Source organism: Prionailurus viverrinus, unplaced genomic scaffold (genome assembly GCF_022837055.1).
Source record: "Prionailurus viverrinus isolate Anna unplaced genomic scaffold, UM_Priviv_1.0 scaffold_33, whole genome shotgun sequence".
Taxonomy (NCBI): domain Eukaryota; kingdom Metazoa; phylum Chordata; class Mammalia; order Carnivora; family Felidae; genus Prionailurus; species Prionailurus viverrinus.
The window spans coordinates 1,763,869-1,791,299 of record NW_025927604.1 but is presented as its reverse complement, the minus strand read 5'-3'; the positions used below and the strand labels follow the sequence as shown (position 1 = coordinate 1,791,299).

The following is a 27,431-nucleotide window of genomic DNA, read 5'->3' as shown; positions in this document are numbered from 1 at the left end:
TGAGAGGTGGTAGAGGGCTTCATGTGAGAGTACAGTGACAGGTGCATGGGGAGGAGGTCGTTCTGATCATGAGAGACAGCCTGGCCCCAGTAGAGTCAAGGGGATGGCTCAGTTGTATGGCTGGTCCCACAGCTGGAGAGGGGCTGGTCCCAGGAATGGAAAGGGGGTGGTGGGAGCATGGAGGTGGAGGGTTCAGGCATCTGTTCTGAGGGCTGAGAACCAGGAGTTCAGACGGGCCAGGTGGGGCTGGGAGTCAGTGGGTTTTAGGCACAGACACAGCAAAGACAGAGATCATACGTGCACATGAAACGATTATATCTCCATATGTAAATATATGTTAACATCTATTGAATAGATTTGTATAATTTTGCAAGTAAAGACCTCACTGTTCAAACTCTTAAGACTTCACATCTGAATGTCTGGAACCAAAAAAGAAAAATTCAGATAAAGTTGAATTCCTTACTACCTGAGTTCACCTTTCATATAGATGCCATTTTTCCAGAGCGACCCGGGATGAGAGTATCATTCACTGAAATTCAGTGGAGGACAAGTATGTGCGAATCACGGAGGGAGGTGTCGAGAGGCTGAGCCCTGCTCTGAAGGATGCGGCATCCTGAAATTCTGTCCCGCCTGTAGCATGGTGTTCAGGGCCTCACACACCGTGGCCGCTGGCCCCTGCAGCCCCCTCCTCGGTCCGGCTCGCCTCACCCCGTTCCACCCGACCGAGCCTGGAGGGACCCCTCGCTAGCATGCTCTCCCTTTTACCATTCGGCTGCAAGGGGAACTCTGGTGTCTGTGTTCTAGGTTTTCTGAGGCCCCCACTGCACCCACAAAGTTACGTGTCCTGCACCTGGGGTTTTTCAAACGCCACGCACACCTCTCGTGCTGGGTCAGGGCTGTGTTTAGGTGGGGACTCTACCGTGCACATTTTACAAAGAATCTGTGTAGCCAGTAGTCAGTAATCCTTCTGTCGCCCTGTGTGGGTTTTCACCTGCTAGACTTTGAGCCCCTGAAGCCAGCGTTGTCCTGTTCTCTGCCCCCAGCTCAGAGCTGGAGGGGGTGCAGGAAGGACGAAGGAGAGCGGGAGAGAGACCGGGAGACAGAGACAGGGACATTGGTCACACCAGTGGGTCACGCAGCTTTTCTGGGCAAAGCTGCCGTGGAAGTGAGAACCCTGTTAGCTAGCCGAGATCAGTACCATTACGTTTAGTGATGTGGGCTGTATTTCATTTTCAACAAAGTTTAATATCGTTACAATGACCAGAAGTAATATTAATAACTCACCTTAAATACATACAGGGAGCGTGAAGAGAATTGCAATGTTTAAAGAATAGCGTAGTCTCTGGCTTCCAATATTTAACCAAAGACTTAAAAATTAAAACCAATCCGCACGAAGACAGGAAACCGCAGCACCTTCTATTTGGGGCAGGTGCGTCAGTCTTCCTGGAAGCCGTCTCTGTGTCTGGGGACCAGAGTGGTAATGCGGACGGCACCGCGAGCCTCCGGTCTCCGCACGGTCTCTTTAATTAAAACCGTCTGTGTAAATTTGTCCCCAAGAAAGACTGGAAATGCTAAAGAGTTTCTGGGTTTCCTGCTTCATGGCCTGTGCCGACTTGATGAAAACCGGGAAGCTGACTTTCCACGAACGTGATGAGCTTCTTTCCCTATTAAAGGGCTCTTGTGTGCCTAGGGAGGAACTCCCTTAACGTGCTCAGCTTGATGGGCGGGACCTGCCTACCCCCTTGTGCTGGCACTTCCCACACCTGCACGGGCCCTCGCACGCGCACCCACACACACCTGCTGCACACCTGCACAGGCACCCACGCTCACACACATACTGCACACCACAGGCCCGCGCACACCCACGCACACTCACACTGCACACCCCTGCATGTCGCACGCACAACACACACGTATATGCCCCCTGCACACATTCCCACGTGTGTGTTCACCCCACACGTGTGCACACACATCCCACACACATGCTCACTCAGCCCACACGTGTGCACGCATGTACCTGTGTTCACCCACATGTGTGTGCACACACGCACACACATGGGCACACACATAAGCCATTGCAGTTGCTGTGGGCACTGAGCTTAAACGGGGCCCTAAAAAGAGTGATGACCTCAATTTTTCTTAACACTGTTGCCACTTTTGCAACCCTGCAGCCGACCAGACAGGGATGTTGTTCGTCGGAGACGCCGTCCTGCAGGTCAGTATTTTAAACTTGAGCCTCCGCCCTGTTGTTTATTTTATAGTGACAGTAATCAGTGATCATCCTCACAATTTTCAGCTCTCAATTTGTTGTCTACTCAGGTTAACGGCATTAACGTAGAACACGCGACCCATGAAGAAGTGGTGAGTGTGCCTCGTTTCTTACTATGTGTTCTTCTATCGTAACGATTTTTCTAAGTTGTATTTCACTGAGTGCGTTCCTAGACACAGAGTTCCAGAATTGGAAGGAAAGCTTAGAAAACTTAGTGAGGGTGCTCCCAGAGGACCTGCGTGAAAAGCCCAGCGTGGCAGCGAGGCGCGTCCCGTACGCTGTGTGACGGGTTCTCACGGGCTGAGCAGGGTGGAAGGAACTGCTCCTATTCCAACTGGGGGACTGAGTTCGGGTAGTGTGGACCCAGCCCCTGGGGCAGTGAGGACCACTGGCTTGCTGGAGCACGCTGGTGTGTAACGTGGGCAGACCGGGCAGGATGTCCCGTGACGCACGCACCTGGTGACCGTCTGGGACAAAGGCTTGTCAACACGCACGTGCTCCAGCCTTCCTTCTGTGGGAGAGGACTTTGTCCAGTTCAGGTCAGGTGCAGGATGCCAGCAGGGGTGAAATGAACATCCACGTGAAGTTGGGCACGAAGAAGCCCTATGTGCTCACGTGTGACTGCGGCCAGGACGGCACCAAGGTGGGGAGGTGTTTAAGCTGGCTCTTGAAACCGAGAAGGTGGGGGATGGGTGGGTAGTGCGGTCAAGTGCAGAGCAGGGGTGGTCACTGGAGGGCGAGGCGGGAAGGAACGCCTCCCCCAGAGGTGTTGGCGCCCCCCCACAGGGACTTTACTCTGCACGTTACAGGGAACCAAGCATAATGTATTACTGTCCCTGGGAAGGGTCGGCGTGCGTCCATCCGTCAGTGTTTATCTTTCCAAGAAGCCACCTCCTGGCTCACGTAGGGCAGAAAGTCTGCTGATGCGGTCCCCCTGAACTTCCACGACACTGGCACAGAGTCCCCAGTAATCTCAGCCCGTGAAGAGTTGTTCGCCATCCCCCCTCCTCGCTCGGGGCCCTGGACCTGTGCCAGGTGTGGGGAAGGCGCTCACACTGGGGATAAACTTGTTTCTTGGTCTCAAGGGACGTTCTCTGCAAAGGTTTGTTTTGTTAGGGTGAAGAAGCCCATGACTCGGGGAGGCCTTGTGCACCACAGTGACCCCTCCTCGGCCCAGCATTCATCCAAGAAACCAATTCTTGAGTAAACGAGGTGCATACCTTGTAAACGGAGATATTCTAATATTTGACACAAATATACTTTTAAAATCTCACTATCAAATTATCCGTCTACCTCCTTTTTTATTTTAGAGAGAGTATGTCAGGGAGAGGGACTGAGGGAGAGGGCAGGAGAATCCCAAGCAGGCTCCACACCATCAGCACAGAGCCCAATGTGGGGCTTGAACCCACCAACCCTGAGATCATGACCTGAGCCAAAATCAGGAGTCAGACGCTCAACTGCCTGAGCACCCCCAGGACCCCCACGTCTACATTCTTAGGTGACAGAAAACACATGATTGCAACACTGTTAATGAGACAGATTCCATCATAAAGTTCATAAAAATATTAAATTTGTGAAGACCTCAGAAATCATAGTCTCACACGCTTGCCTTTAAGAGTGAATTCTAGCTTCAGTTAATTCTAAAAGGAAAAATGTCGGTTTTGCTCAACACAAAGGATCCACAAAATGAATCGTAATCACCCGCATTCTGCCCAAGCTTTGGAAGAGTTCCGATACGTGATGGGGACAGAAGTCTGTTTATTTCCACATAATGCATCTGTGGGAATAAACATGCAACTTTCCCTCTTTTTAATACACTGTGTGTTTTTTTCCACGTCGACGTCTGTCATCAGAACTGCTGTGGCAGGGAGTAAGTGTCCTTGGGCACGTGTGTGCCTTGGGCGCGTTCTGAGACCCGTCACCCGAGAAAACGGAAAGTCAGAGCCTGACACCTGCCTTCGGAGCTAGGAGGTGCCTGGAGAGGAGGTGACTGCTCACGCAGCGGGTCCCCGGCCACGCGGGTCCGTGAGGAGCGGGGGCCGTGGTGGGTGTGCAGGCAGAGCTCACGGCAGTCGAGGGCTGGAGCAGGGTCTGTGCTGTCCGGACCGCGTGACGGGTTTCATTTTTCCGCAACGGGGTCAGAAACTGTAGAAGACCTCTCCGATTTGCGATAGGATGTTACTTGTGGTCTCACGTAGCAGACTGAGTTCTCAGGTGCTGCGAACACACGGATGAAAACTGCCGTAATCAGTAAAAATTCACTAACTTATTTCCAGAGCCTCCTATTTAAGTTGAAATTAGTCCTTTTTGTGCATATTTCAGTCATCGGTAGGACTTTTGTTCTCACGGAGGCCTCGGGACAGTTTCTAAGTTCAGGTGGGTTTGAACGTAACCCACAGAAATAAAGCCAACTACATGTTGAGGACAAAACAAAGAAAACGGGGTGGCGGGTCCCTTGTCCCGGCTGTGCCACCACAGTCTGCCCCAGGGGTGAGCCAGGACAGAAGGGTTTCCCTGAGAGCGGACGCTCGCTTCCCCCCAGGTCACCCACGACAAATATGCGTGGGACGTCTCTTATGCCTGATACTATGGCATCGGATCATGCGGAACGAGGCCTCCCCCTCAGGGTTGAGTGTGGTCTGACGGGGGAGCGAAAGCTGCACCCCTGCTGGCGGCGAGCCACCCGATCCTGCGTCTGCTCTCAGCTCCTGGGAGAGACACTGAGCCCTTGAGATGCCTGTCACCCCGTCCCAGGGGCGTCGCCCTCTGCCTCCTCGCGCGACCCCCCACATATTCTCTTCAGGGGTCAGGGGTTACAGTGCGCTCTGTCCTGCTCCCATGAGGACCTGCCCCGAAGCTCTGTTGCCGTGAACTGACAGAAGATTCCAGCAGCCTTCCCGTCTCGTGGGAAGGAGCATTAGAGCTGGGTGGAGAGACAGGCTGAAATGCATGCATGGACGACAGACAGACAGACGGATGGATGGGTGCATGGATGGACGGACGCGATTAGATTAGATAGATGATAGATTGTAGATAGATAACAGATGATAGACAGATAGATGATAGATGGTAGATGATTGGTGGAAGATTCCATGATAGAAGTAGATAGGTAGGTGAGAGAGATGGGTGATGGGTAGGTTGACAGACAGGTAGAGATAACTTAATGACAATACTCTCTCACTCCTGAGTTGGAAAGTTGCGGGGGGGGGGGGGGGGTTCTCAACCCCACGGCACACTGGAATCAGCCAGCACCACACAGAGATTTCACTAGATGCCTTAGGGTCAGCATGATTCCTCCCGAACGTCCAGACTTCTTAATCAGTAGAGTTCAAAATCAAGGAGTAGGAAATAAAACTTGTGATGGTGTCGTGGTTGTGGTTTACGAGCGGGGTGTCACGTGGCTGTGGAAGGAGCCGTGGTAGTCAAGAGTCCTGTTCACAGGCTCACCTCTTCCACCAAGACCCGGTCCAGCCCGGTCCCCAGGGGTAGTGGGGCAGGTGACGGGCAAGCCTCGGTGGACAGTTACTGTGTGTGGCTCGTTGGCCCGAGGTCGATCACCGAGACCCCGCCAGAGCCCGGGGACCAGCCTGCTCTCCCAAGGAGCCTTTTCAAGACGAGAGCGTATGTATTAGCAGATACGGTTTTCCTGACATGGCCTTAGTCCCACACCCGAGGATGTGCGTGTGATTGTCCTGTTGGCCTCCCCCAGGAGCCGCCTACAGGGCCTGTCTGCACGGACCCCCCGGCCCCTTCGGGTCTTGGGCCGTGCTGTCTGGGTTGCTGAGCCCTTACGTGGCGGCCGTGTGACTGCGGTGCTGAGCCTTGTCACGATCGGCCGTCTGGAAAGCGCAGATGGGGCTGATGTCCCATCAGGATCCACAGAGACCTCTGGGGGTTTGGTTGGCTTCCTCGCCGTAGGGGTGCAACCTGCAGCAGTTTGTCCTTCGGCCGGAGTGTCTGACCTGCCCCAGGCCACCAGCAAAGCCCACGGGGGTCCCAGGCTTGCATGTGTTTGTGGGGTCGTTTCTCTCTCCCTCACATCACCAGGTCCTCCAGGGTGCTGCCTCGTTTCCCCCAAGTTGGATAAGCATGGTGTCCCCACGTAGCAGACCATGATGCCCCCTGAGAGGCCCCGGGTCCTGTGGAGCAGAGACTGACAGGTCGCTGGCATGGCCCCGGTGCTGCCCTCCGAAAGCAGGCTGTTTCTGCCAACAGACGAGGGAAGGTCGCTGTGCCGGCGGAGGGCGTCACTTGCCACGGAGCAGAGCGCACCTGGACGGCAGTGGGGATTGCAACTGGGGTTCCGTGTGTTTGCCAGCGTGGCTGGTTTTCTGGGGTGTGAAAGTGGTGGAGGGAATCCCCACGTGTCCTTTCGGAGGCTGGCGTCTTCAGAGTGACAGAGGATGACAGATACTTTCTGCTGTCATCTCGGGACACGATCTATCATGTTCTAACTCAGAAGGAAGGAAAGGTTTTGCTCAAACCTCCCTGATCTTACACACAAACCCATCAGGCCCCCAATCGATTACCTCAAGCCACACTTTGCTCTTGCCAAATTATGTACCACCGACTATTATTTCGAGGATTGTTTTAATGGTGGGTGATGTTTTGGGGTTCTAGTAGAGAAACAGAGCCATCGAGGGAGATACTGGATTTCTGTGTGTGTGTGTGTGTGTGTGTGTGTGTGTGTGTGTGTGAGAGAGAGAGAGAGAGAGAGAGAGACCGACACACAGAGACGGGGAGAGACAGAGAAGGAGGGAACTCTGGAGGTCAGAGCTTGAGGCTTGAAGCTCTCAGGCAGAATTGGTGGCTTCCGCTAATAGAAATGTTTTCTTCCTCAGAGAATCCTCAAATTTTATCTTAGAGCCTTCAACTAATTAGATGAGGCCCACCTGCAGTATGGAGGGTGACCAGCTCTACTCAAAGTCCCTGACTGCAGACATCAGTCACATCCACGAAATACCTTTACAGCAACACCTAGGTAGCTGGGTACCGTAGCCTACACAAGTGGACGCATAAAGCTATTAACAAACTGTGACATATTGCTATACGATTATCGTCAAAAATATATATAAAGGAGGGGTGCCTGGGTGGCTCACTCGGTTGAGCGTCCGACTTCAACTCAGGTCACGATCTCACACTCCATGAGTTCGAGCCCTGCGTGGGGCTCTGTGCTGACAGCTCGGGGCCTGGAGCCTGCTTCGGATTCTGTATCTCATGCTCTCTCTGCCCCTCCCCCGCCCGTGCTCTGTCTCTCAAAAATAAACATTAAAAAAATTTAATAAAAAATGGATTATCTCTGTTTGAATGATACATTAGCAGAGTCTGTTACTTTGAGTTGTAAGGAAAATACTAGGAATATAAATATGGAATACACACGAATAGTTATCTCATGGCTCAGAGTGACAGTTACACATGCGGAGGGAGGGCCCAGGGGCAGCCCCTTAAATCTCCCACATTGGGAATTCAGGAAAGAAATCCCGGCGGGGGCGTGGGGGGGATGGCGTGGCATCCTGGAGGCGAGTGGACAGTGTGACGTCATCGCCTGGGCAGGGCATCTGAGACGTCCCTGGAGGCACGGAGGAGGACGGCCGTAGAGCTTGGCGGGCAGAGGCCGCCTCAGGGGAGTCAGCGAGGGTAGCCTGCCTGGAGGCCGACAGTGTTTGCCAGCGACAGTGTTTGCCAGCGTTTTCTGCCCTTGGGGATGAGGCGCTAAGGGGGGGAGGGGTGGAGGCGCCATGGGCTGTTCCTGCTCCAGGGCCGCTCACCAGGCGCAGGTGCAGCCTCCGAGGTGGGGGATCCCTGGGCTGATGCACGCCCAGAGCGGGGGGTGGTGACCTGCAGCTGACTGACCTCAGGGAGAGGAGGTGACCTCGGGGTTCAGCCGAGAGGAGACGAGGAGGAACGTCCCCTCAGCGGGGATGAGGACGCAGGCTTACGCGCTCAGACCCCCGCCCCCCCCCCCCCTTAGAATGAGGCCATGAGGATGGCACGAGGCTGATCGGCCACTTGTGTCCCTCCGGCCACGTGGTGCCGCCTGCGCCACGGGACCGATGGTCAGCGGTGGCCGTGATGCCAGAGGGTGAGGGTCAAGGGGTGCAGTGACGGGTCCGGGAATCGGAGCTGCGCGAAGAGGGTGTGAGGCGTCACATGGGGGCCACCCGGAGCGGCAGGTACCCATGTGTGTGGAGGACACATGTGGTGCAGACACCCCGGGAGCTCGGCAAGGTCAGGCATAGGACCCTGTGAGTGCGGCCGGCCAGGCGACGGGACCTCAGGGAGCAGAGGAGGCCCGGGGAGGGCCAGGCTGGGCTGGAGCCTGTGAGCATGCGCGCGCGCCCCAGCCCCGCGCGCGCCCCAGCCCCGCGCGCGCCCCAGCCCCGCGCGCGCCCCAGCCCCGCGCGCGCCCCAGCCCCGCGCGCGCCCCAGCCCCGCGCGCGCCCCAGCCCCGCGCGCGCCCCAGCCCCGCGCGCGCCCCAGCCCCGCGCGCGCCCCAGCCCCGCGCGCGCCCCAGCCCCGCGCGCACAGGGACTGGTTTTCTCTGCGCTACGGGCCTCGTGCATGGAGGCGAGTGTGCGAGACGCGGCGGATAATTCGCGCTGATGCCTCAGCTCACCTGCCCTGCGCCACTTTCCAGCCTCTGGTGTGGGCGGAGGGAGGGTTTGTGCCCACGTTCCCATGCGGTGCCTCTGGCCCCTGGGTGCCCTTAGCAGGTGGGCCCGTGGAGGTGATGGGGGTTCAGTCAGGTCATGGGCGGGTCCCGGGGTGGGATCAGTGTCCCTACCAGGAGAGACGCTCGAGCTCACGCCGCTCACCGTTCACACCGTCCGTGGCTGGGGAGGAGCCTCACGGGTGTCCAGCCCCGCTGGCCCCTGACCTTAGGCTCTGGCCTCTGACCCCGGCAGATAAACTTCTGTTGTGGAAGCTCCCCACCAACGCGCTAAGACCCCGGGGGTTTGAATGGCTTGAGTGGCTTTTGTTAAACGCTCGGGAAAATTCGGGGTGCCTGGGGGGACCAGTCGGTTGAGCATCCGAATCTTAACTTAGGCTCAGGTCATGATCTCATGGTTTGTGGGTCGGGGAACCCCGAGTCAGGCTCTGTACAGACACCACGGAGCCTGGAGCCTGTTTGGGATATTCTTTCTCTCTCTCTCTGCCCCTCTCCTGCTCACATGTTCTCGCCCTCAAAAAATAAAAAGTTAAAAAATTAAAAAGCTTGGGAAAATTCACGCAGAAGTTGAATCTTTCCTTAAAAGAAAAGGTCCCTGACGTGGCTGCAGGAAGCTGAGGGCACAGGTGGGAATCAGAAGCTGGAGTCTGCAGCCCCCAGCTGCCCTGTGGGGGTGGGACCGATGTGCCTCAGGGTCAGTGACGCAGGAGGAGAGGAGACTCTGGTTAGATGCACAAGGCAGTTGTGTGTCGCTCAGGGTGGCAAGGAGCCGTCCGACCTCGAGGCTGCAGTCAGGTGTCTGCCCCTGCACCTGTCAGTCTTCCGGTGATGTCTTGAGGGGAGAGATGGTCTTGGAGCCCTTTGGTGAGTGTGGAGGCATTAATGACGAGTGTCCCAGACAGTTTTTTTATTGTTGGGCGAGCGCAAGCAGGGGAGGGGCAGAGAGGGGGGAACAGAGAACTTGAAGCAGGCTTGGGGCTGACAGGCTGACAGCAGTGAGCCGGATGTGGGGCTCGAACTCACGAACCGCGAGATCACGATCTGAACCGAAGTTAACCGACTGAGTCCCCTAGACGCCCCTGTTCGCAGACATTTCTGAACACGCACACAAACCTTGCACCAAATTGGGGAAGACGCACAATGAAGCGGAGCCTTCGTGGCCCCCACGTGGGCGTCCAGAGCATCGCGGTGGGCAGAGGGGGGGAGGGGGCCCCGTGTGCCAGTAAAAGTGTTGAATTCCTTCAGGCCGCTTGCCGCACGCCTCACTGTCCCGCAGACAAAATCAACTTGTCCCAAGTGGTGTCTCTTGAGGGGCCTCGTGAACCACACACAAGGGCAGACTCACGAAAAGGTGCGGCGGGTTCTTTGGGGTTAATCAACCTCCACTAAACAGGTAGGAGACGTTAACGCTTCGACGCGTGTCATGTCCAGAAAGCCTTGTGCGTGGTATTCCATCTGTGACTGCTGCAGGTGTTTACGTAGGTGGGGTGTGTGCGTCTCCTTCAAGAAGAATCTGGAGAGGCCGCTGAAGGTGGCCACCTGCATGCACAGATCTGGGGCTGTTCCGTCCAGGGGACGCTCGCTCTTTGAAGTTTAAAGCCACACGAGCTCAGGACGTCTCGGGGGCCTCGGTGCTCTTCCTCGGATGTGGTGGAGTGTCTGCGACCCCACCTGCGTCCGTGGAGGAGCTGCTGCTTAGGGCCGGGTGGCCGGTGGTGGTCTCTCAGGTCAGACGGAGAGAACGTAGTGGCGAGGTTACCACAGACGCATCGGGGCCTGCTGAGGCCTGTCCGCGAGCAGAGGCCGGTGCTAGGTGCTCCCAGGCCCCCCTCCTGGTCTGGGGGCTCTGACCCCTACCATGAGCTCCCAAGCGGTTTGGTCCTATGCTGTGTTTGGAGGCGGGTTTGGACCTCGTCCCTGGCAGTGGACATGTCCCGTGTGCACCTGTCCGGAGAGCAGGTCCGACGAGGCGGCTATGGAAGGGATGGCTTGGTGTCCACCCACCTTGACCAAGTGTGAGCAGAGGCAAAGCCACAGGACCACGTGGTTTAATCCTTAGAGAGTCAGTGTGGCCCGCGTGAGGCGGGAGGCCATCAATGCATGGCCACGGGGAATGAGGGAGGACATGGAAGGTGTGGGAGGGACGCTGCGGAGGTGAGTCTGCAGCCTGGAGTATTTAGGGGGAATTCAGGGCCTGGGTGTGAGGTCAAGGTTGAGGTGACGCAGGCCACCGGCAGGCGTGGTCCCGGGTCCACTGGGGTGGAGGTGCTGGTGCCCGGTGGTCGTTGTCACGGCGGACAAGGGCTTTTGTGTGGCTCTCAGGGCTGTGCAGGGGACGACAGCAGGTGTCTGAGAGCTCTGGACTTGGGGGTGACAGAGCCGAGTGCAAGCCCGTAGGGTCCCCACGCCGGCCGGACGGCTGACCACCGGCCCTGATTGGGCCTGACCTGGAGTGCCCCAGCCGTGTGCCCGCGTGATCCCAGGCTCTGGAGCAGCCACGTCACGTCTGCCTCAACACCAGTGAGTGCGCTGAGCACGGGAAGCTGACCGGACGTGGGTGGAAGCAGAGCCCCGTGGTGGGGATGCGTTGGCACAGGGAGAGGTGCCCGCTCCTCCCTCCAGAATTGTGCTTCAGACCTGGAGCGGGGCTGGTGGTCAGCCGTGTCTCAGCTGCGTGGCGGTGTGCGTTTTGCCGGCGTCTGATGCTTGAGTCTTTCTGCCAATACATTGAGTCCTCACCTGACTCGACCTTCGGGGAGACGGCCCGTGTGGTGGGCGGGGAGCCCGGTCTGGTTGAATGCAGGCTTGCCCCTGCTGGTGTGCACGAGTGTCCATGTAGACAGCTCGCCCCTGCTGGTGTGCACGAGCGTCCATGTAGACGGCTCGCCCCTGATGGTGTGCACAAGTGTCCGTGTAGACGGAATGCAGGAAGCATGCATGAGCATCTGTGTAGACGGCTCGCCCCTGATGGTGTGCAAAAGCACCTGTGTAGACAGCTCGTCCCTGCTGGTGTGCACAGCCTCCATGTAGACCCGAGCTCAGACCTCCAGGGGCCCACAGGCCCTCAGTGTCTCAGGAAATCACCAGCGTGGAATTCTCGGGAAGCAGGCCAGGTGCATAGGACTCTTGTTTTAATTCTGTGTTTGATCCTCTCCTGGTGGTAAAGTAGTTATTTTTTGTCGTGTTGACAGGTGCATCTTTTGAGAAACGCTGGCGACGAGGTGGCCATCACTGTTGACTATCTCAGGGAGGCGCCGGCATTTCTGAAGCTCCCATTAGGTAAGGGCGGCAGACCGTCGGGGCACTGTCCTCCCGCGCCTCGCCGTGTCTGCACAGGACACGGCACTGACAGGCATACGCCAGGTCCCCAGCGCGGGTTCGGAGGCAGCAGGGGCACCGATAGACACCCTGCGTTTCCACGTCCGCAGCCTCTTAGTGGAGGCGTCCGACTACCGCGTGCGGATCAGTTGACTTCTGCGGGTAGGCTCGCTGATCACGCTTCCTGCATGTGCACCGGCACGTGTACGGGAACTAAGGTTGTACCTGAAGTACCTGTGTAGACTTGGGAGATCCCCCGAGAGAGAGAAGACAGTAGTAAGTGCATACTGTGAAGTGCCTGCCCCGTGTTCGTCTCCCGTACTCGGCTGTGACCCAGTTTGGAAGCGATGGGTCGCCCGTCCATACAGACGTTTTCGTCAGAGTAGTCACCATGCCCCTTACGGACTCCGCCGCCACCACATTTTTACAACAGGTGCAGAATGGTTCAGTGGGGGTGGAGGTGCGGTCCTCTCAGCCAGAGGGGGCGTTAGGTACCATCGTGCCCGCAGGGGCTGTGACTCTGCTGGTGGCCCCTCAAGGTCCAGCTCTGGCAGGGCAGGCGTCCCGAGGACGGGGGTGGGTCCCACCCTCCGTGTCGTCCTGTGGAGGACCAGTGCCCGCCCTGGGCTGGCCACGTTCTCCGCGTTTTCTCTCCCTCTTCTCCCCCCAACCGCAGAAGCCTGTGGTTGGGGGGCCGGCGCAGTCCTCTGGGCGCGTCCGTGGTGGAAACCCGTCTTGCAGGAGGGCCCACGTTTGACAGAAAGTCATTGAACTCAGTCGACTTCTTACTTTCTCTCCCTGAGAACCTGAGCAAGTCAGTTTCAGAATCCATTTTCCTGTCAGACCGCACTGGGGTAACCAGGCCACTATTCGCCTTTCTCGGGAAAGTTGATATTCCTCCGTCGGTAAGATCCCTCGGGGTCTACGTTCTTAGGAGCCCAGCTCCTCGCAGTTCGCAGAGGGCTCCAGGGTCAAGAGGAGAGGCCGCGGGGCTGTGGACGCAAGGGAGCGCGCCCCGAGCAGCAGGAAGTGGGAATGGTGACCATCAGACCAGTCTTTGGAAAAGTAAGCCCCACGCACAGCACTGCATCGTGTCCCGTGGGGTCTGGGCAGACGTGCACGTGCACCTGTGAGGGGAGCGGCTCGGGGCAGCCCGTGTGCAGGTCCCAGGAGCCAGCGGGGCGCTACTCCCGGGACAGACTGTCCGTTGCGGGGAAGGAGGGGGACGCCGGTCCCAGGGGGCGCTGTCCGTGGGGGAGGCAGGCGCCTCTGGCCCGAAGAGGGGACGCCACTACCTCCTGCCTGCGGCCAGCTTCTCTGGGTCTTTGGGCTCAGGGGGCACATCCGTGGGCACCTCCAGCAGTTTGGAGGAGAAGACAGGGGGGCTGGTCCACTCGGTCACAGTAACAAAGCACAGTGGCAGCCGGGACAGCAAATGCTTCTTGCTCTGGCTTCTGGAGGCGGGACGTCTTGGGAGGACCTGGTTCATAGACGCCTCTCCTCTCTGTGTCCTCGCGTGTGGCAGGAGCCAGGGAGACCCTGGGGCCTTTTGGAAGGTCACCCATCACCTGCCTCAGGTGCCCCAACAACCTCCTGTCAGGGGCTCGGTTGAATTCCAAATTCAGCAGAGGAATTTGGAGGACACAAACGTTCAGTTCATAACAGACGTGAGGTTCGGGTGAGATAAGGGATTTAGGGTGGCAGGTGGAAATGGAGAGGCTGGGGTGGCCTGTGGACTTCGTGTCCCCCCACAGCAGGGGGGCTGGAGAAGGGTCTGTCGTGTTTCTTCTGAATCGCACACAGAGTGAGCGGCTCTCGTGCAAAGAGCTTAGTCGCTTCTGGCCACTCTGGGCTTCCGTTTCAGATTGTGAGCACATGGTACCAGGGTTTCACGGGGGTTCTTTCCAGCAGAACGTAAAGCTAGCAAGTGTTGGACGTGCACTTGGGTGTCACGTATGTGGCATCGTGTTCGTGGAAGGTGGTCGATTGACAGCACTGTGCCACCAGGCGGGCCGTGTGTCCACCCTGTCGGTCGGCCTGCATATCTGTCCTGTAGGCATATCCCCGTGCAGATAGAGAGCTGATCCTGTAACGTTGCAGCAGGAGGAACGGGGTGGCGGGCAGGATCTGGCGCGTAGACACCGAGGACGTTCGTGTTAGGGCTCTGTCTGCCTTCTTCCAGGTGAGGTGACCTCCTGGCAGAGGGGGCGGCCAGGGTCTCCAGACCGCTTTCGATAACGCTACGGAAGCAGCAGAATCCAGGCAACCCCAGCAGCATCTTGAAACCGGGGGGGGGGGGGGAGTGCCCAGAGGAGTCAACAGGGAGCCTGTCCCCAGAGCCACCACAGGCCTGGGGTGGCCACGTCCACCTGGCTGAGGCACCGACGGGGAGCTCTGACCATCAGCCGGGGCGCTGGAGACGTTTTGTTGAGAGATGCGACAGAGCTGCGCGTAGCCAGCAGCCTCATCACTTGCCCGGCTTTGCTGCCGATGTCCTGGCACAGCCTGGCTGAGTCCCGCTGGCCCTCGTGGTGGGCTCAGCACGCACGTCAGCACCCTCGTAAGGGTGCTCACGGCCCAGTGTGGGGGGCCAGCCAACGGTCGCCTGGCAACAAGCCCCATGCGATCTGCCTGCCAGCCTTCCCACGTGGCAAGGATGTTGAACCCTCTCTTGAGTCAGTAAACGTCTGTTCTTTATTTGGTTTTGTATAATCTTCAAAAGTTAAAACCTTACTATTCCAAAACACCATAATCCCTCCGTAAATTCAGGCAGGTTCCTCTGGTGAGGCCGCAGCAGGACGGCAACTCGCTCTTGCCTGCGCCACCCTCACCCCTGCACCGGGTCATCGGTGGAAGCCCGCCGTGCACTACAGCAGCGACTGGCGGTGGTGCAAGGACACCAGGCCCGTGAGGACAGCGCCCGCTTTCGACACCTGACCGCCACACTGGAGAGAAGATGAACGGCCGGTGACAGGAGTCAGCAGTCTCTCTCTCTCTCTTTTTTTTTTTCTTGCATAAATTCAGACTCTTCGTGTTTTTTTAAGATAGAAGTCACATAACACAACTTCCACTGTTTATCTTTTTATTTTTTTAACGTTTTATTTTCAAGAGAATGCAAGCAGGAGAGGGGCAGAGAGAGAGGGACAGAGGATCTGGAGAGGGTTCTGTGCTGTAGCCCTGAGCCCGATGTGGGGCTTGAACTCAGGAACCAAGAGATCATGACCTGAGCTGAAGTCAGATGCTCAATGGACTGAGCCCCCCACGTGCCCCCAAGATCCACCATTTCAAGTGCTCGTTCACTTGAGCGGTTTGTAGTGTTTTCCGCGTGCCGCGCAGCCCTCGGTGTCCAGTCCCAGAGCCGTCCCGTCACCCCAGAGAGACCACAGCCCCTGGCCCGGCCCCACGGGCTCCCCTCCTGTGTCTGGGCTCTCCTGCTCCACACTCCCTGTGAAGGTGAATCCGCACACGGTGTGGCCTCTGCGTCTGCGTCCCTCACTTGAGCTCTTGTTTTCCAGGCTGGCAGAGGCTGTAGCAGGTGTCAGCCCCCCTGTTCTGTTGTGTTCTATGAGGTCCCACATTGTGATCCCTGCTTCATCAGCGGACAGGGGGCGGGGGGAGCGGCGGGTGGTTTGTTTCCCACCTTGGAGCCGCTGTGAGTAATACGGACATGAGCCTTCATACGTGGGTTTTGTGTGGACATGTGTTCCTTCTCTGGGGTGTTAGCTGCATGGGATTGCTGTGTCCTTCGGTCTCTCTGTGCATGACCCCGGGGGACCTTCTCGGCAGCCACCCCCTCATTAAACCCCACCCACCCTGCATGAGGGAGGCCAGTGTAATTTCCTAGGTGAGAGCTCGTTTTGTAGGCTAGAAGTTTCTATAAATATTTCTTGTAAGCTTTTTGTTGTATATTTTATTTTTTAAAATTTTCTTTATATTTATTTTTGAGAGAGACAGAGCACGAGCAGGGGGAGGGGCAGAGAGGGAAGGAGACACAGAATCCCAAGCAGGCTCCAGGCTCCCGGCTCCGAGCTGTCGGCACAGAGCCTGATGCGGGGCTTGAGCCCACGAATGGTGAGATCGTGACCTGAGCCGAGGTCAGATGCCCCACCGACTGAGCCCCCAAGTGCTCCTGTTGTATATTTTCTAATGTTGAATTGTGACACCAAGTTTATTTTTATCATTAGCAATTATTGACAACAACTGATCGTCCTGTAAATAATGGGCTTTACTGGTGGTAACCAAAACTGTATCACAACAGTTCGGATTTCCCTTCTGGGATGCTGTAGACGAAAACATACCCGTGTATCCGAAGTCAGTAGGATGACTGGCAGGGTGACCTACTCACGTTCCCGTTCGCTCCGCATCCTTTATTTCGCCCTCTGGGACCAGCAGTCGCGTGTCCTCTGGCCGCAGCACTGTCCTGGGGCGCGGGGAGCTCGGAGGTGCAGGGAGCAAGGGCGGCGTTGTGTCACCGTGGCCTAGCGGAGCACCCAGGCGGAGACGGCCCCAGGGCAGCGGGTTCGCGGGGGCTGGTCCAGGGAAGGAGGGGTGCGCTGGAGCGCCGTCTTCGGAGCCCAGAACAGCGCGCATTTCCCGAGTCCTTGGGGCTGCGCATGGCGCGTGCAGGAACGTGGTGTTCAGTGGGGAATCCAGGTCCTCGTCGGTTCTGTAGAGACGGGGGAAGGGTGCGGGGGGTGGGGGCGTGGTGGCTGGTGGCCCAGGAGTCCCGCAGCGGCAGGCAGGGGTGGCAATAGTCGGCTGCAGAGCCCCGCGAGCCCGTCCACAGTGAGAGGGCTGGTGACTTCGAAATGACTGCGTACGTGATGTCACCTGACCTTCAGTTTAATCTTAGGAAGTCGACCAAGCACCAGGCGTCTCCACTGTTTGGGGCTTCCGGCTCCTTTCCTACAGCGGGTGGGGGAGGGGGCACGCCACATCACGCGGTGATGGCTGGCGGCCGGTGTCTGTGGCAGATCGGCCGCGCCGTCCTCAGCACCCAGACGGTCACACGCCAGGACCCTGGATCGGCTCAGGGGTCCGTCCGTAGGGGGCTCCTCAGGGTAAAGCCTAGATGCCTGGTTCTCGTGGCCGGTGGACTTACGTGGGCAGGTGTCCTTCTCCGTGTGGCTCCACCACAAGAATTAACAGACTGAACCTGTGAGTCACACGGGAGCTGCTCATGCTCCTATTGTGGCCAAAAATATTTGGGATCCGGTTGTCGGCGAATCTAGCTTTCTCTGCGAAGCTATTCTCAGACATCGGAAACAGCAGGAAAGCTTTCTCCTTCCCCTTGAAAGTTCACCGTTGGCGTGAATTTTGTGGAGCTGATCACAAGCTCTGGTCGTGTGGCCCCGGAGGCCTGGAGGTGGGGCGTGTTCCCCTTTACCGGAACCAGGTGCTCCGGGTGTGAGCCCTCGGTCCCGAGAGGACTGCGGTCAGTGGGTGACGGACAGAACCCCTCCAGTTTCTTCCTCTGCAAAATGACGCTTGTAGTAAACACGCCCAGCAGAGGCACGTGTTTTGAAGCAGCGAGGGAAACCACATTTACGAGGCACTTGGTTCAGTTCCCGAGAAATCATAAGGATGTTGATGACGGGGTGACCAACACAGGCTCATCTCTGTCCCTGCGTGGCCACCTCATGCGACTGACCCGCACGGCGGGGGCCCTGATGCCGGTGGCTGGTGGGTTTGGGCCCTGCGTGGTGAGGAGGCTAGGGGACAGCGATTTATTGTTGGGAGCCTCAGATGTTTCTCTTTTCCAGGAAAGTCAGAAATCTGTTTTGTTTTTTTTTTTAATTTTTCTTTAATGTTTATTTTTGAGAGAGAGACAGAGCGTGACCAGGGGAGGAGCAGAGAGAGAGAAACACAGAATCCAAAGCAGGCTCCAGGCTCCGAGCCGTCAGCACAGAGCCCGACGCGGGGCCCGAACTCACAAACCGTGAGATCGTGACCTGAGCTGAAGTCGGACGCTTAACCGACTGAGCCACCCAGGCGCCCTTATGAATTCTGAGATTTAATGTGATGTCTCGGTTTTTCTCAAGCAAAACCGATCTGTAGGTCAGCTTCAACTTTACCCTGCAGTTTGGTGTCTCTCCCTAATGCGATTTACTGCCCGACAATCGGCTGCTGGGGGTGCCCAGGGCACCTCCTTTCAGAAGGGCAGGGGTGGAGGTCACTCAGCCCCGTCTCTGCTTTCGGAAGAGGAAACTGTAGCTCGGAATGGCTCCTGGCCCCAGACCTCTGCTTCCTACCCAGACACGGGCTTTTTGTTTTCAGACCCACTGTCCACAAACTTATCTGATTTATCTCTGTGTTGTCCACTAATGCAGTTGGCAATGCCAAGGAAATCAGAGAATGTCAAACAAATAAGCAGCTTGGAAATTTAGAACAGAAAGTCAGGAATAGCGTGTAGAAGGTTCTGATGTGATCCTGGTGGTAGAAAGTGCAGGTGTGGGACGTCCCCAGGGGCCAGGGATGACGGTCTCCCGGTGCCGTGTGGGTGCGGATTCTGGACCCCGGTGGCACCTTTTCCCGTGAGGTGGGCCATCTTCCCGCCTTCTGCCTTCTGCCCCATTTCTGGTTGAGGCCAGACGGGTGTGAGGTGGCCCCAGGACAGCAGGGGATGGAGGGCGGATGTGGTGGCTCCGCGTGATGGCCGGTGTCCTGGGGGACTTCCCGGTGCCTCGGGAGAAGGGAGGCTCTCTACCTGGGGACCGCTGCCCGCGCCACGTCTGAGTGACCGTCTCTGCTTGCCTGCAGGGTCCCCGGGGCCAGCCGGCGACCACAGCAGCGGGGCCTCATCCCCTCTGTTTGACAGTGGACTGCATCTGAACAGCAACCCCAGCAGCACAGTAAGCACGGCTTCTCGTACTTTAACCGAGCGGGATGTATGTCCCCACACGCGCCCCAGAATTAAAACACCACTCGAGGTGGCAGGTTCAGCTAGGAGGACATGGGGCACGATGGAGGACCCGTTGGTTGGTGTCTGGTCCCACAAGGGATGGCTCGGCGCCACGATGTAGGACCCGGTGGCCGTGGTGGCCGTGGCTCCCACGGCCCAGCGAGCGGGCAGGTGCAGTTGGCTCCGAGGTGGGATTCAGCCCTGCTCCCACCACCTCTGCCGGGCTCCCGTGTGCCGTGTGCCAGCGGGACATTTTCCTCCCGCCCAGATGCCTGCCCCCCCAAAAACCCCAGCTGAGCCAGAGCGGGGGGGCACCTGGCCCCCGAAACCCCTCCCACAGAGACCCAGACCCTGTGCAGCGGGCCTGCCTCGGCCCCCTTCCAGCGTGTGGGCTCCTCTCCACCGGCGTTAGCGGATGGGGATCGGAATCCCGTAAGCAGTCTGAAAACCTGTTACTGGAAATCAGACCCTCTCTCGCTCGTAAAAGGACCAGCTGCGGGACGTGCAGGGACAGCCTGAGGGAAAAGTCCAGATTCAGACAGTAACGTTCTTGAAATACCGTTTTTCATTTTCACGTTAAAAAAATGTTTATTTATTTTGAGAGAGAGAGAGAGTGGGTGAGGGGCAGAGAGAGAGGGAGAGAGAGGATCCCAAGCAGGCTCCACACTGTCAGCACAGAGCCCGACGCGGGGCTGGAACCCACGAACCGTGAGATCATGACCTGGCCGAAGTCAGGCGCTTAACCGACTGAGCGACCCAAGCGCCCCTCGTCCGTGCTTTCCTGTGTGGATTTAGCATCTGGTTCAGGAGAACCTTCCTTACCCCATGCTCGTAAATATATCTGCTTGTGTTTCCTTCTCAGTGTTCGTTTGCTCTCTGTGTTAGGTCTCCCAGGCATGTGACACTTATTTCTGTAAAACATGTGAAAAGTAGGGATCAGATTTATTGTCCTGGGCAAGCACGTGTCGTGACCGGTTCCTCGGGGATTGTGTGCCACCTGGGCCCTCGACCGCGTGTCCTGCCGTGGTTTACGTGTGCTCTCCAACGGTGTCAAGGCCGGAATCACACTTACCGCTGTGGACCTACGGCAACACGTTTGCCACCGCGGGCCCAGGTCTCCTCACCTCCTGGTTCACTTTATTTTTTCCGTCTTCTCTTTCCCTTTGTTTCTTCGTGAGAATTTTAAAAGCCTCTGATCAGATTCTGCAGAAGTCTTGGGGTGTTTATTGAAAGTGTGTGAAAGTGTGTGACTACAGGGGAAGTCATTTTTCCTGCTGGTGAAAGGGTCTCAGATCTCCAATATTTTTCAATAGGGTTAATTTTTTCTTTTTTGATCGATTCAGCCGAGGATTCTTCATTTTACTGCTCTTAGCAAAGAACGACTTTGGCTCCCGGATCCGCACGCTGCTGGTTCCTACTCATTTTTGTTACCTTGTCCCTTTGATTTCGTTTGCATTTTTGTGCTTCCTTCTTTCTTACCACCGAGCCTGACAGGCTGCGCCCCCGTTGGAGTGTGTGGTGATGACCGATGTGTGCTCGAGTTTGGTTTTGATCGCGGACTTTGAATTTTTATTGGTCCCCCCCTTCACTGTGCCCCTTTTCTTCTTGATATTTAAATTATTCGGATTAAATTTTTCACGTGTCTTCCTTCTAAAATTCTCCTCTGCGTGTCTCAAATGTGTGTACTCCATTTACATTTATTTGAAGGTGGCCCTTGAAATTTTGCCAAATGTATACTTTGCCTACACGATAGAAAGACAGCGTGTTTAGGTCCTGCTGGAAGGTGCTAGGACCTTGTGACCCCTGAGCCCGAGTTGTTTCCTGATTTACCACCTGCTGTGGCTTTGTGTTTAGAAGCCGCTTTTGGGGCTCCTGCATTCCGAAATGTTACAGCCTCTTGTTCTCCCCACGACTTCTGCATCCGGCCTCCTTGCAGGATGGATCTCCTCTCTGCTCAAGGACTCTCACTAGAACTTAAGGCCTGTTGGTACCAAAATCTATTTCAGGTTATTTTAAAACGGGTTATTTTGTCTACACTTGAATGTACTTCCAGCGTCTCTGGTCTCCACTGCGGACACGGGGAAGTTTTCTCTCCACGTGGCTGCGGGTCCGGCTGTGTTCCTGGGCAGCCTCCGGTGTGGTCACTGATACAGCCCTCTCCATGGTCTTTGACACCAGCCTTCATCTACACACACGGCACCTCCCCGCCCCTCCGGCCCCCACCCCGAGCTCAGATTGCGTTTGTGCCCCAGCGTCACCTCCTGTCCCTTACAGGCCTTACTTCTTGTCCCTTCTTGCCTTCCCTTGGGCTTCTCATCGGACTGTCTTCTAGGAGATCTCTTAAGATTTTTATTTCGTTATTTGTCTCGGCTTTATACAGTATCCTAGTTGAATCGTGTGCTGAGTGTTGTTTTTTTTTTTTTTGAGAAAACGTCATCCAGGATCACGTTAATGCGATTCTTCTTGAATGAGAGGGTGTGCACAGAGCAGGACGCATCCCCAGAAGTCCCCTCAGGATAGGTGACCCAGTCTGCCGGAGATGTGGTGCGCACTGGAGAACGGAACAGACGGGGGGGTGGGAGGCCCCACCCGAGGTCCCCCGGTACCTCCTCCCACGGCCTCGGGCCTCCGTGCTCTCAGGCTCGGCGTGGGGCCGGCGACCAGCCCACTCCTGTGAACGCGTACCCTCAGCCTTCATTGTCACCCTCATCACGAAGGGGAGAAAGAGAAAGGCAGAGCGTAGGAATGCTCTGTAATCATTTGGTTAGGTCACCTTCAAGAACAACGCATTTCAGAGAATCTGAATCCCAGAGAGTCAAAAAAGAGTTTTAATACATTATTTTTTAAAAGATATTCAGACTCAAAATCCTGTAAAAAATTTTAAAGGCCACCTGCTTGGTATTCCAGATGGAAACAATAATAATCGCGTCAATAATCCAGCGGCCAGCTGGTTCCACGCCCTTAGTGGCTGGGCTCTCTCTCCTGAAGCCTGTTTGGCACTGAGATCATTCTCTGCGCTCGACAGGGGACTGTGTCCAGTACAGCCTCTCGATGGTGCTGGAACTGACAGGACCTGTGGATCGGGGGGTAAAGTAGACCCTGCCCTGCACTTTGCTTTATCGACAGAAGCGGGTCGGAAACATCCTCAGACTCGCGGGATGTGGACCGTTTCCGGTGGCGACGCTCTCGGAATGGTTGGATGGCTTCCGTCCTCCGGGACCGAACCCGACCCGACCGAGCAGGAAGTGGACTTTGCTCAGAGCAGCCTTGTAACGGGGAAGGGGGACCCGCGGGCTGGTCCCCGGCTCTCACCGCTCGTGCCTCCGACCCGGTGCGTCCGCGCCTCTCCTTGTGGAGGCGGGCAGGCTGCACGTCCTCCGGTCCACACTGCCGGAGGGACGCCCGTGCTACCTTGTCTAGGTCGCAGCCTTTCTGTGTGTTTATTCCGAACTGAATTGGTAACTACTCCTTCCCGACGTGACCTCTCTTCCCCCGTGAGACGGGGTCGGCTCCCGGCTTTTCCTTCTAGCTCCCACACGCGCTCGTCCAGAAGCGGGGGCTGCCCCACATAGTTTAGAACTGACTTCATCTTTTTGCTGCTTCTCTGCCAGAAGTCCTTACCGAATATTTATAACAGCAGAGAAGGTCTCATTCACACTGACAGCGTCTATTAGGCTGAAAATTGCAGAATTCATTCCTCCTTCTGTCCCCCTGGACCTCCCACTCGTCTGCAGACCCGCTGGCCCCTCCTTACCCGGTTAGTGTTGATGCTTGTCCTCGGAGCGGGCTGCTCCGAGAGGGTTTCGTGTCCAGAAAGGTCTCCTTTGTCCCGAGCGAGAGCCGGCGTGCTCCCTGGGTGTTCTTGGGCTCTCGGGTGAGTATAGACCAACGTTGTTTGTCTTGAGGTGGTAACACCACCGAAGTCACTGTCTGCTGTCGTAGGTTAGTCGGAGCTCAGGTAGGACTGGACAGTGAGCGTGCTGAGGTCCCTCTCCTGTTACAATACTTCGTAAATTAGTAAAACACCAGTAAAATTAAAGGCCAAAAGAGAAATAAAGCAAATCGCAAAAGATAATTAAAAATGCACCAAGAAAAAAGGAAAAGAAGACAATGAAGGAGCCAAAGTAAGAAGGTAAATATGAACACAAATAGGGTAGTAATAAAATACGTTTCATTAGACTGAATTTATAGTTCAGGAGCCATCGATTATTTCAGTCTCTAAGAGGACTGGAATCAGGGGTGCCTGGGGGCTCAGTCGGTTAAGCATCTGACTCTTGGCTTTAGCTCCGGTCATGATCGCACGGTTCGTGGGTTCGAGCCCCACACTGGGCTCTCTGCTGTCAGCACAGAGCTGGAGCCGCCTTGGATCCTCTGTCCCTCTCTCTCTCCCCTTCCCTACTCGTGCTGTCTCTCTCTCAAAAATAAATAACACGTTTATTTAAAAAATCTTTTAAATAAAATGCCCACACTATCCAAAGCAATGTACAGATTCAATGCAGTCCCTATCAAAATTCAATAGCAGTTTTCACAGAAGTAGAACAAACGATCCTAAAATTTGTATGAGGCCAAGAAAGACTAAGAGACACCAGATAAATCTTGAAAAAGAACAAAGCTGGAGGCATGATGTTCCCTGACTTAAGTTTTTTTTACAAAGCTGTGATCATCAAAACAGTATGGTCCTCGTATAAAAACAGACACATAGACCGATGGGACAGAAGAGAAAACCCAGCAATAAATCCACAATTATATGGTCAATTACTTTATTACAGAAGAGCCAAGAATATACAGCGGGGAAAGGACAGTCTCTTCAGGAAATGGTGTTGGGAAAGCTGGACAGCAACGTGCAGAAGGATGAAATGAAAGTGAACCGATTTCTTACACAAAAGAATTAAGTCAAAGTAGACGAAAGACTGAACATAAGACCCTTAACCGTAAACCTCCTGGAAGAAATCCTAGCGTATAAGTGCCTTGATCCTGTTCTTGGTGCTGATTTTTAAAAATTGACCCCAAACGCAAAGGCAACAAAAGCAAAAATAAACAAGCGGGCTGTATCACACGGAAAGCTTCTGCACAGCAAATGAAGGCCTCAAAAATGGAGAAGATACTTGACTCGTAAGGGGCTATTATTCAAAATTTATAAGGAACACCTACAGCTCAAGAGAAGAAACCTTACACTTCAATGAAGATTTGGGTGGAGAGGACGCAGGGCGCCTGGCGGGCTCAGTCGGTTAAGCGTCAACTCTTGATTGCGTCAGGTGACAGTCTCACGGTTCGTGAGTTTGAGCCCCACATCGGGCTCTGCACTGACAATGTGGAGCCTGCTGAGGATTCTCTCACTCTCAAAATAAGTAAGTAAACTTAAAAAAATTGGGTAGACGAACTGAATAGATATTTTTCTGCAGAAGACATACAGGTGACTAGCACACATGAGAAGATGGTCGGTGTCAGACATCCTCAAGAAAATGCAAATCAGTGGGGCGCCTGGGTGGCTCAGTGAGCCGAGCGTCCGACTTCGGCTCAGGTCATGATCTTGCGGTTCGTGGGTTCGGGCCCCGCGTCGGGCTCTGTGCTGACAGCTCGGAGCCTGGGGCCTGCTTCGGATTCTGTGTCTCCCTCTGTCTGTACCCTCCCTGGCTCATTCTCTCTTTCTCTCTCTCTCTCTCTCTCTCTCTCTCTCTCTCTCTCTCTCTCAAAAATAAATAATAAAGATTTTTAAAAATTAAAAAAAAGAAAATCAAATCAAGACCATGACGTCACCTCACAGCTGTCCGAACGGCTAAAGTCAACGACACAAGAAACAGCAGGTGTTGGCGAGGACGCGGAGAAAAGGGAACCCTCAAGCACTGTCGGTGGGAATGCTGACTGGTGCAGCCACACTGGAGGGCAGCGTGGAGGTTCCTCAAAACGTGAGAAATAGAAGTGCCGGATGACCAGCAATCCCACTTCGGGGAATGCTTCCAAAGGACACGAAACCACGGTCTCGAAGAGACACCTGCATTCCCTCGTTCATTGCTCGTTATTGACAGCAGCCAAGATAGGAATCAACCTGAGTGTTGTTGATTCGGCTCACGAAAACACGGAAGCCCTACATCTCTGTCTGCAGTGGCATATTACACGGCCTTGGGAAGAAGGAAGTCCTGCCACTTGTGACAACACGGATGGACCTTGGTGGCACCGTGCTAAGTGAGAGGAAGCACAGAAAGAAAGACAGATACTGTATGATTTCGCTTACGTGCGGAACCTGAAAAATAAAAATGAGTGAAGGAAACCCTCGCAGACACAGTGCACAGATTGGTGGTTGTCAGAGGTAGGCTAGGGGGCACTGGGTGAGGTGGCTGAAGAGAAGAGTGGAGGCACCGGACACTGCCAGGTCCACCCGTCACGTGGAGCCAGCGAGGAACCCTGGCGACGACCTCAGCCGGTCTTGCTGTCACATCCCCTCCGTCGTCCCTCTGGCCACGTTGGGTGGGGGACTGTGACTGTCGTGCTGCGTCCCCGAGGCAAGTCCTGCTGGGGATGGTCAGCGGTAGGTGTTCGTGCACGTGGACCGCTCTCGTGGGTGCCTCAGCTTTGTGGCCCCCCGACCGTACCGTGCTTGTGCTCGTGGAAGCCACACGCACCGCAGAGCACGGGACGCTGGTTATGGCGGGGAGAGTGGCTGACGGTAGCCACGGGGTGAAAGGGACGACCCAGGTGGCTGCAGGGCGTCAGTCGTGTGATGTGTGAGTCGATAAACAGTTTCACACAAACAGCAAGTCTGTTATAAACCACAGTGGGGCTCAGGGCTCGGGGCCCGTGTCCCCAGGATGTGGCCCTGAAGCCACGACTGGTAAGCTGTGTATTCAGGCTCACACACACCAGTCCCAGTGAGGGCTCAGTGAGTCTGATCTGGGGGCTCCGCAGAGGGCGTTGGAAATGGGGTTTTACCAAAGGCTGTGGTGTGGTGGCAGATTCCACGGAGGCGATCCTGACCAGTCCGGCTGAGCGCCTTGCGGGGGTGTTTCTGGAGTGCTGTCTGGCGGTAAGGGCAGTGCCTCCGTGGACCGTCACGCCGTCCACACAGCAGTCCCAAGCCCGGGACTGACGGCAAGCCGTGTTCATAGTGCACATAGTAAGTGCTTAAGAAAAACCCATTTCGATCTAACGTCTCAAGAATAGGGAGATAGTTATGTATATGCTGATGCATTCATGTGAGGAGAGTTTTCAGTGTTTTAAAATGAATCTTACCAAGAGCTTTTAATGGCTGGAAGATACTTACGCAATGTTAATTTTCAGAAGTGTGAGTGCCGTAGGAACACAGTCATTTACAAGGACACAGAGACGCAAATGAGCTCTGCCGTGTGCAACAGTGATTACCTGCGGAGGTGAGAATGTTCAGGACTGCGGTTTCCTTGTGCGCATAGACCTGTCTGCTGGGAATTGGGATAACAGCGGTGAAAGCCCCAATTTACACAGCCGTTTCCCTGTGTTTCTCTGTCAGTGAGGTTTTTGCCGGCTTTCTCCTCGATTTTGATGGCTTCCTGTCTTACATGGAGGTCTTTCATCCATTTTGAGTTCATTTTTGTGTTCGGTGTAAGAAAGCGGTCGGGGTTCATTCTTCTGCATGTCGCTGTCCAGTTTTCCCAGCACCACTTGCTGAAGAGACTGTCTTTATTCCATGGGATATTCTTTCCTGCTTTGTCAAAGATGAGTTGGCCATACGTTTGTGGGTCCATTTCTGGGTTCTCTATTCTGTTCCATTGATCTGAGTGTCTGTTCTGGTGCCAGTACCATACTGTCTTGATGATGACAGCTTTGTAGTATAGCTTGAGGTCTGGGATTGTGATGCCTCCTGCTTTGGTTTTCTTTTTCAAGACCGCTTTGGCTATTCGGGGTCTTTTCTGGTTCCATACAAATTTTAGGATCATTTGTTCTAGCTCTGTGAAGAATGCTGGTGTTATTTTGATAGGGATTGAATTGAATATGTAGATTGCTTTGGGTAGTATCGACATTGTTACAATATTTGTTCTTAGAATCCATGAGCATGGAGTGTTTTTCCATTTCTTTATGTCTTCTTCAATTTCTTTCTTAAGTTTTCTATAGTTTTCAGCATACAGATCTTTTACCTCTTTGGTTAGGTTTATTCCTAGGTATTTTACAGTTTTGGGTGCAATTGTAAATGTGATCAATTCCTCGATATCTCTGTCTGTTGCTTCATTGTTGGTGTATAGGAATACAACCAATTTCTGTACATTGATTTTATATCCTGCAGCCTTGCTGAATTCATGGATCAG

At 55.3% G+C, this 27,431-nt stretch overlaps 1 protein-coding gene across 4 annotated transcripts in view; it reads left to right on the top strand.

The window, feature by feature from the left end:
- SNTG2 (syntrophin gamma 2) overlaps positions 1 to 27,431 on the top strand; it is a 136,610-nt gene that overhangs the window by 29,011 nt on the left and 80,168 nt on the right. For all 4 annotated transcript variants that reach the window (XM_047845279.1, XM_047845280.1, XM_047845278.1 and 1 more), the window contains 4 exons: positions 2,172 to 2,215; positions 2,320 to 2,361; positions 12,131 to 12,218; positions 19,017 to 19,108. In XM_047845279.1, the coding sequence (XP_047701235.1) occupies positions 2,172 to 2,215; positions 2,320 to 2,361; positions 12,131 to 12,218; positions 19,017 to 19,108 (266 nt within the window). The remainder of the gene's footprint in view (positions 1 to 2,171; positions 2,216 to 2,319; positions 2,362 to 12,130; positions 12,219 to 19,016; positions 19,109 to 27,431) is intronic.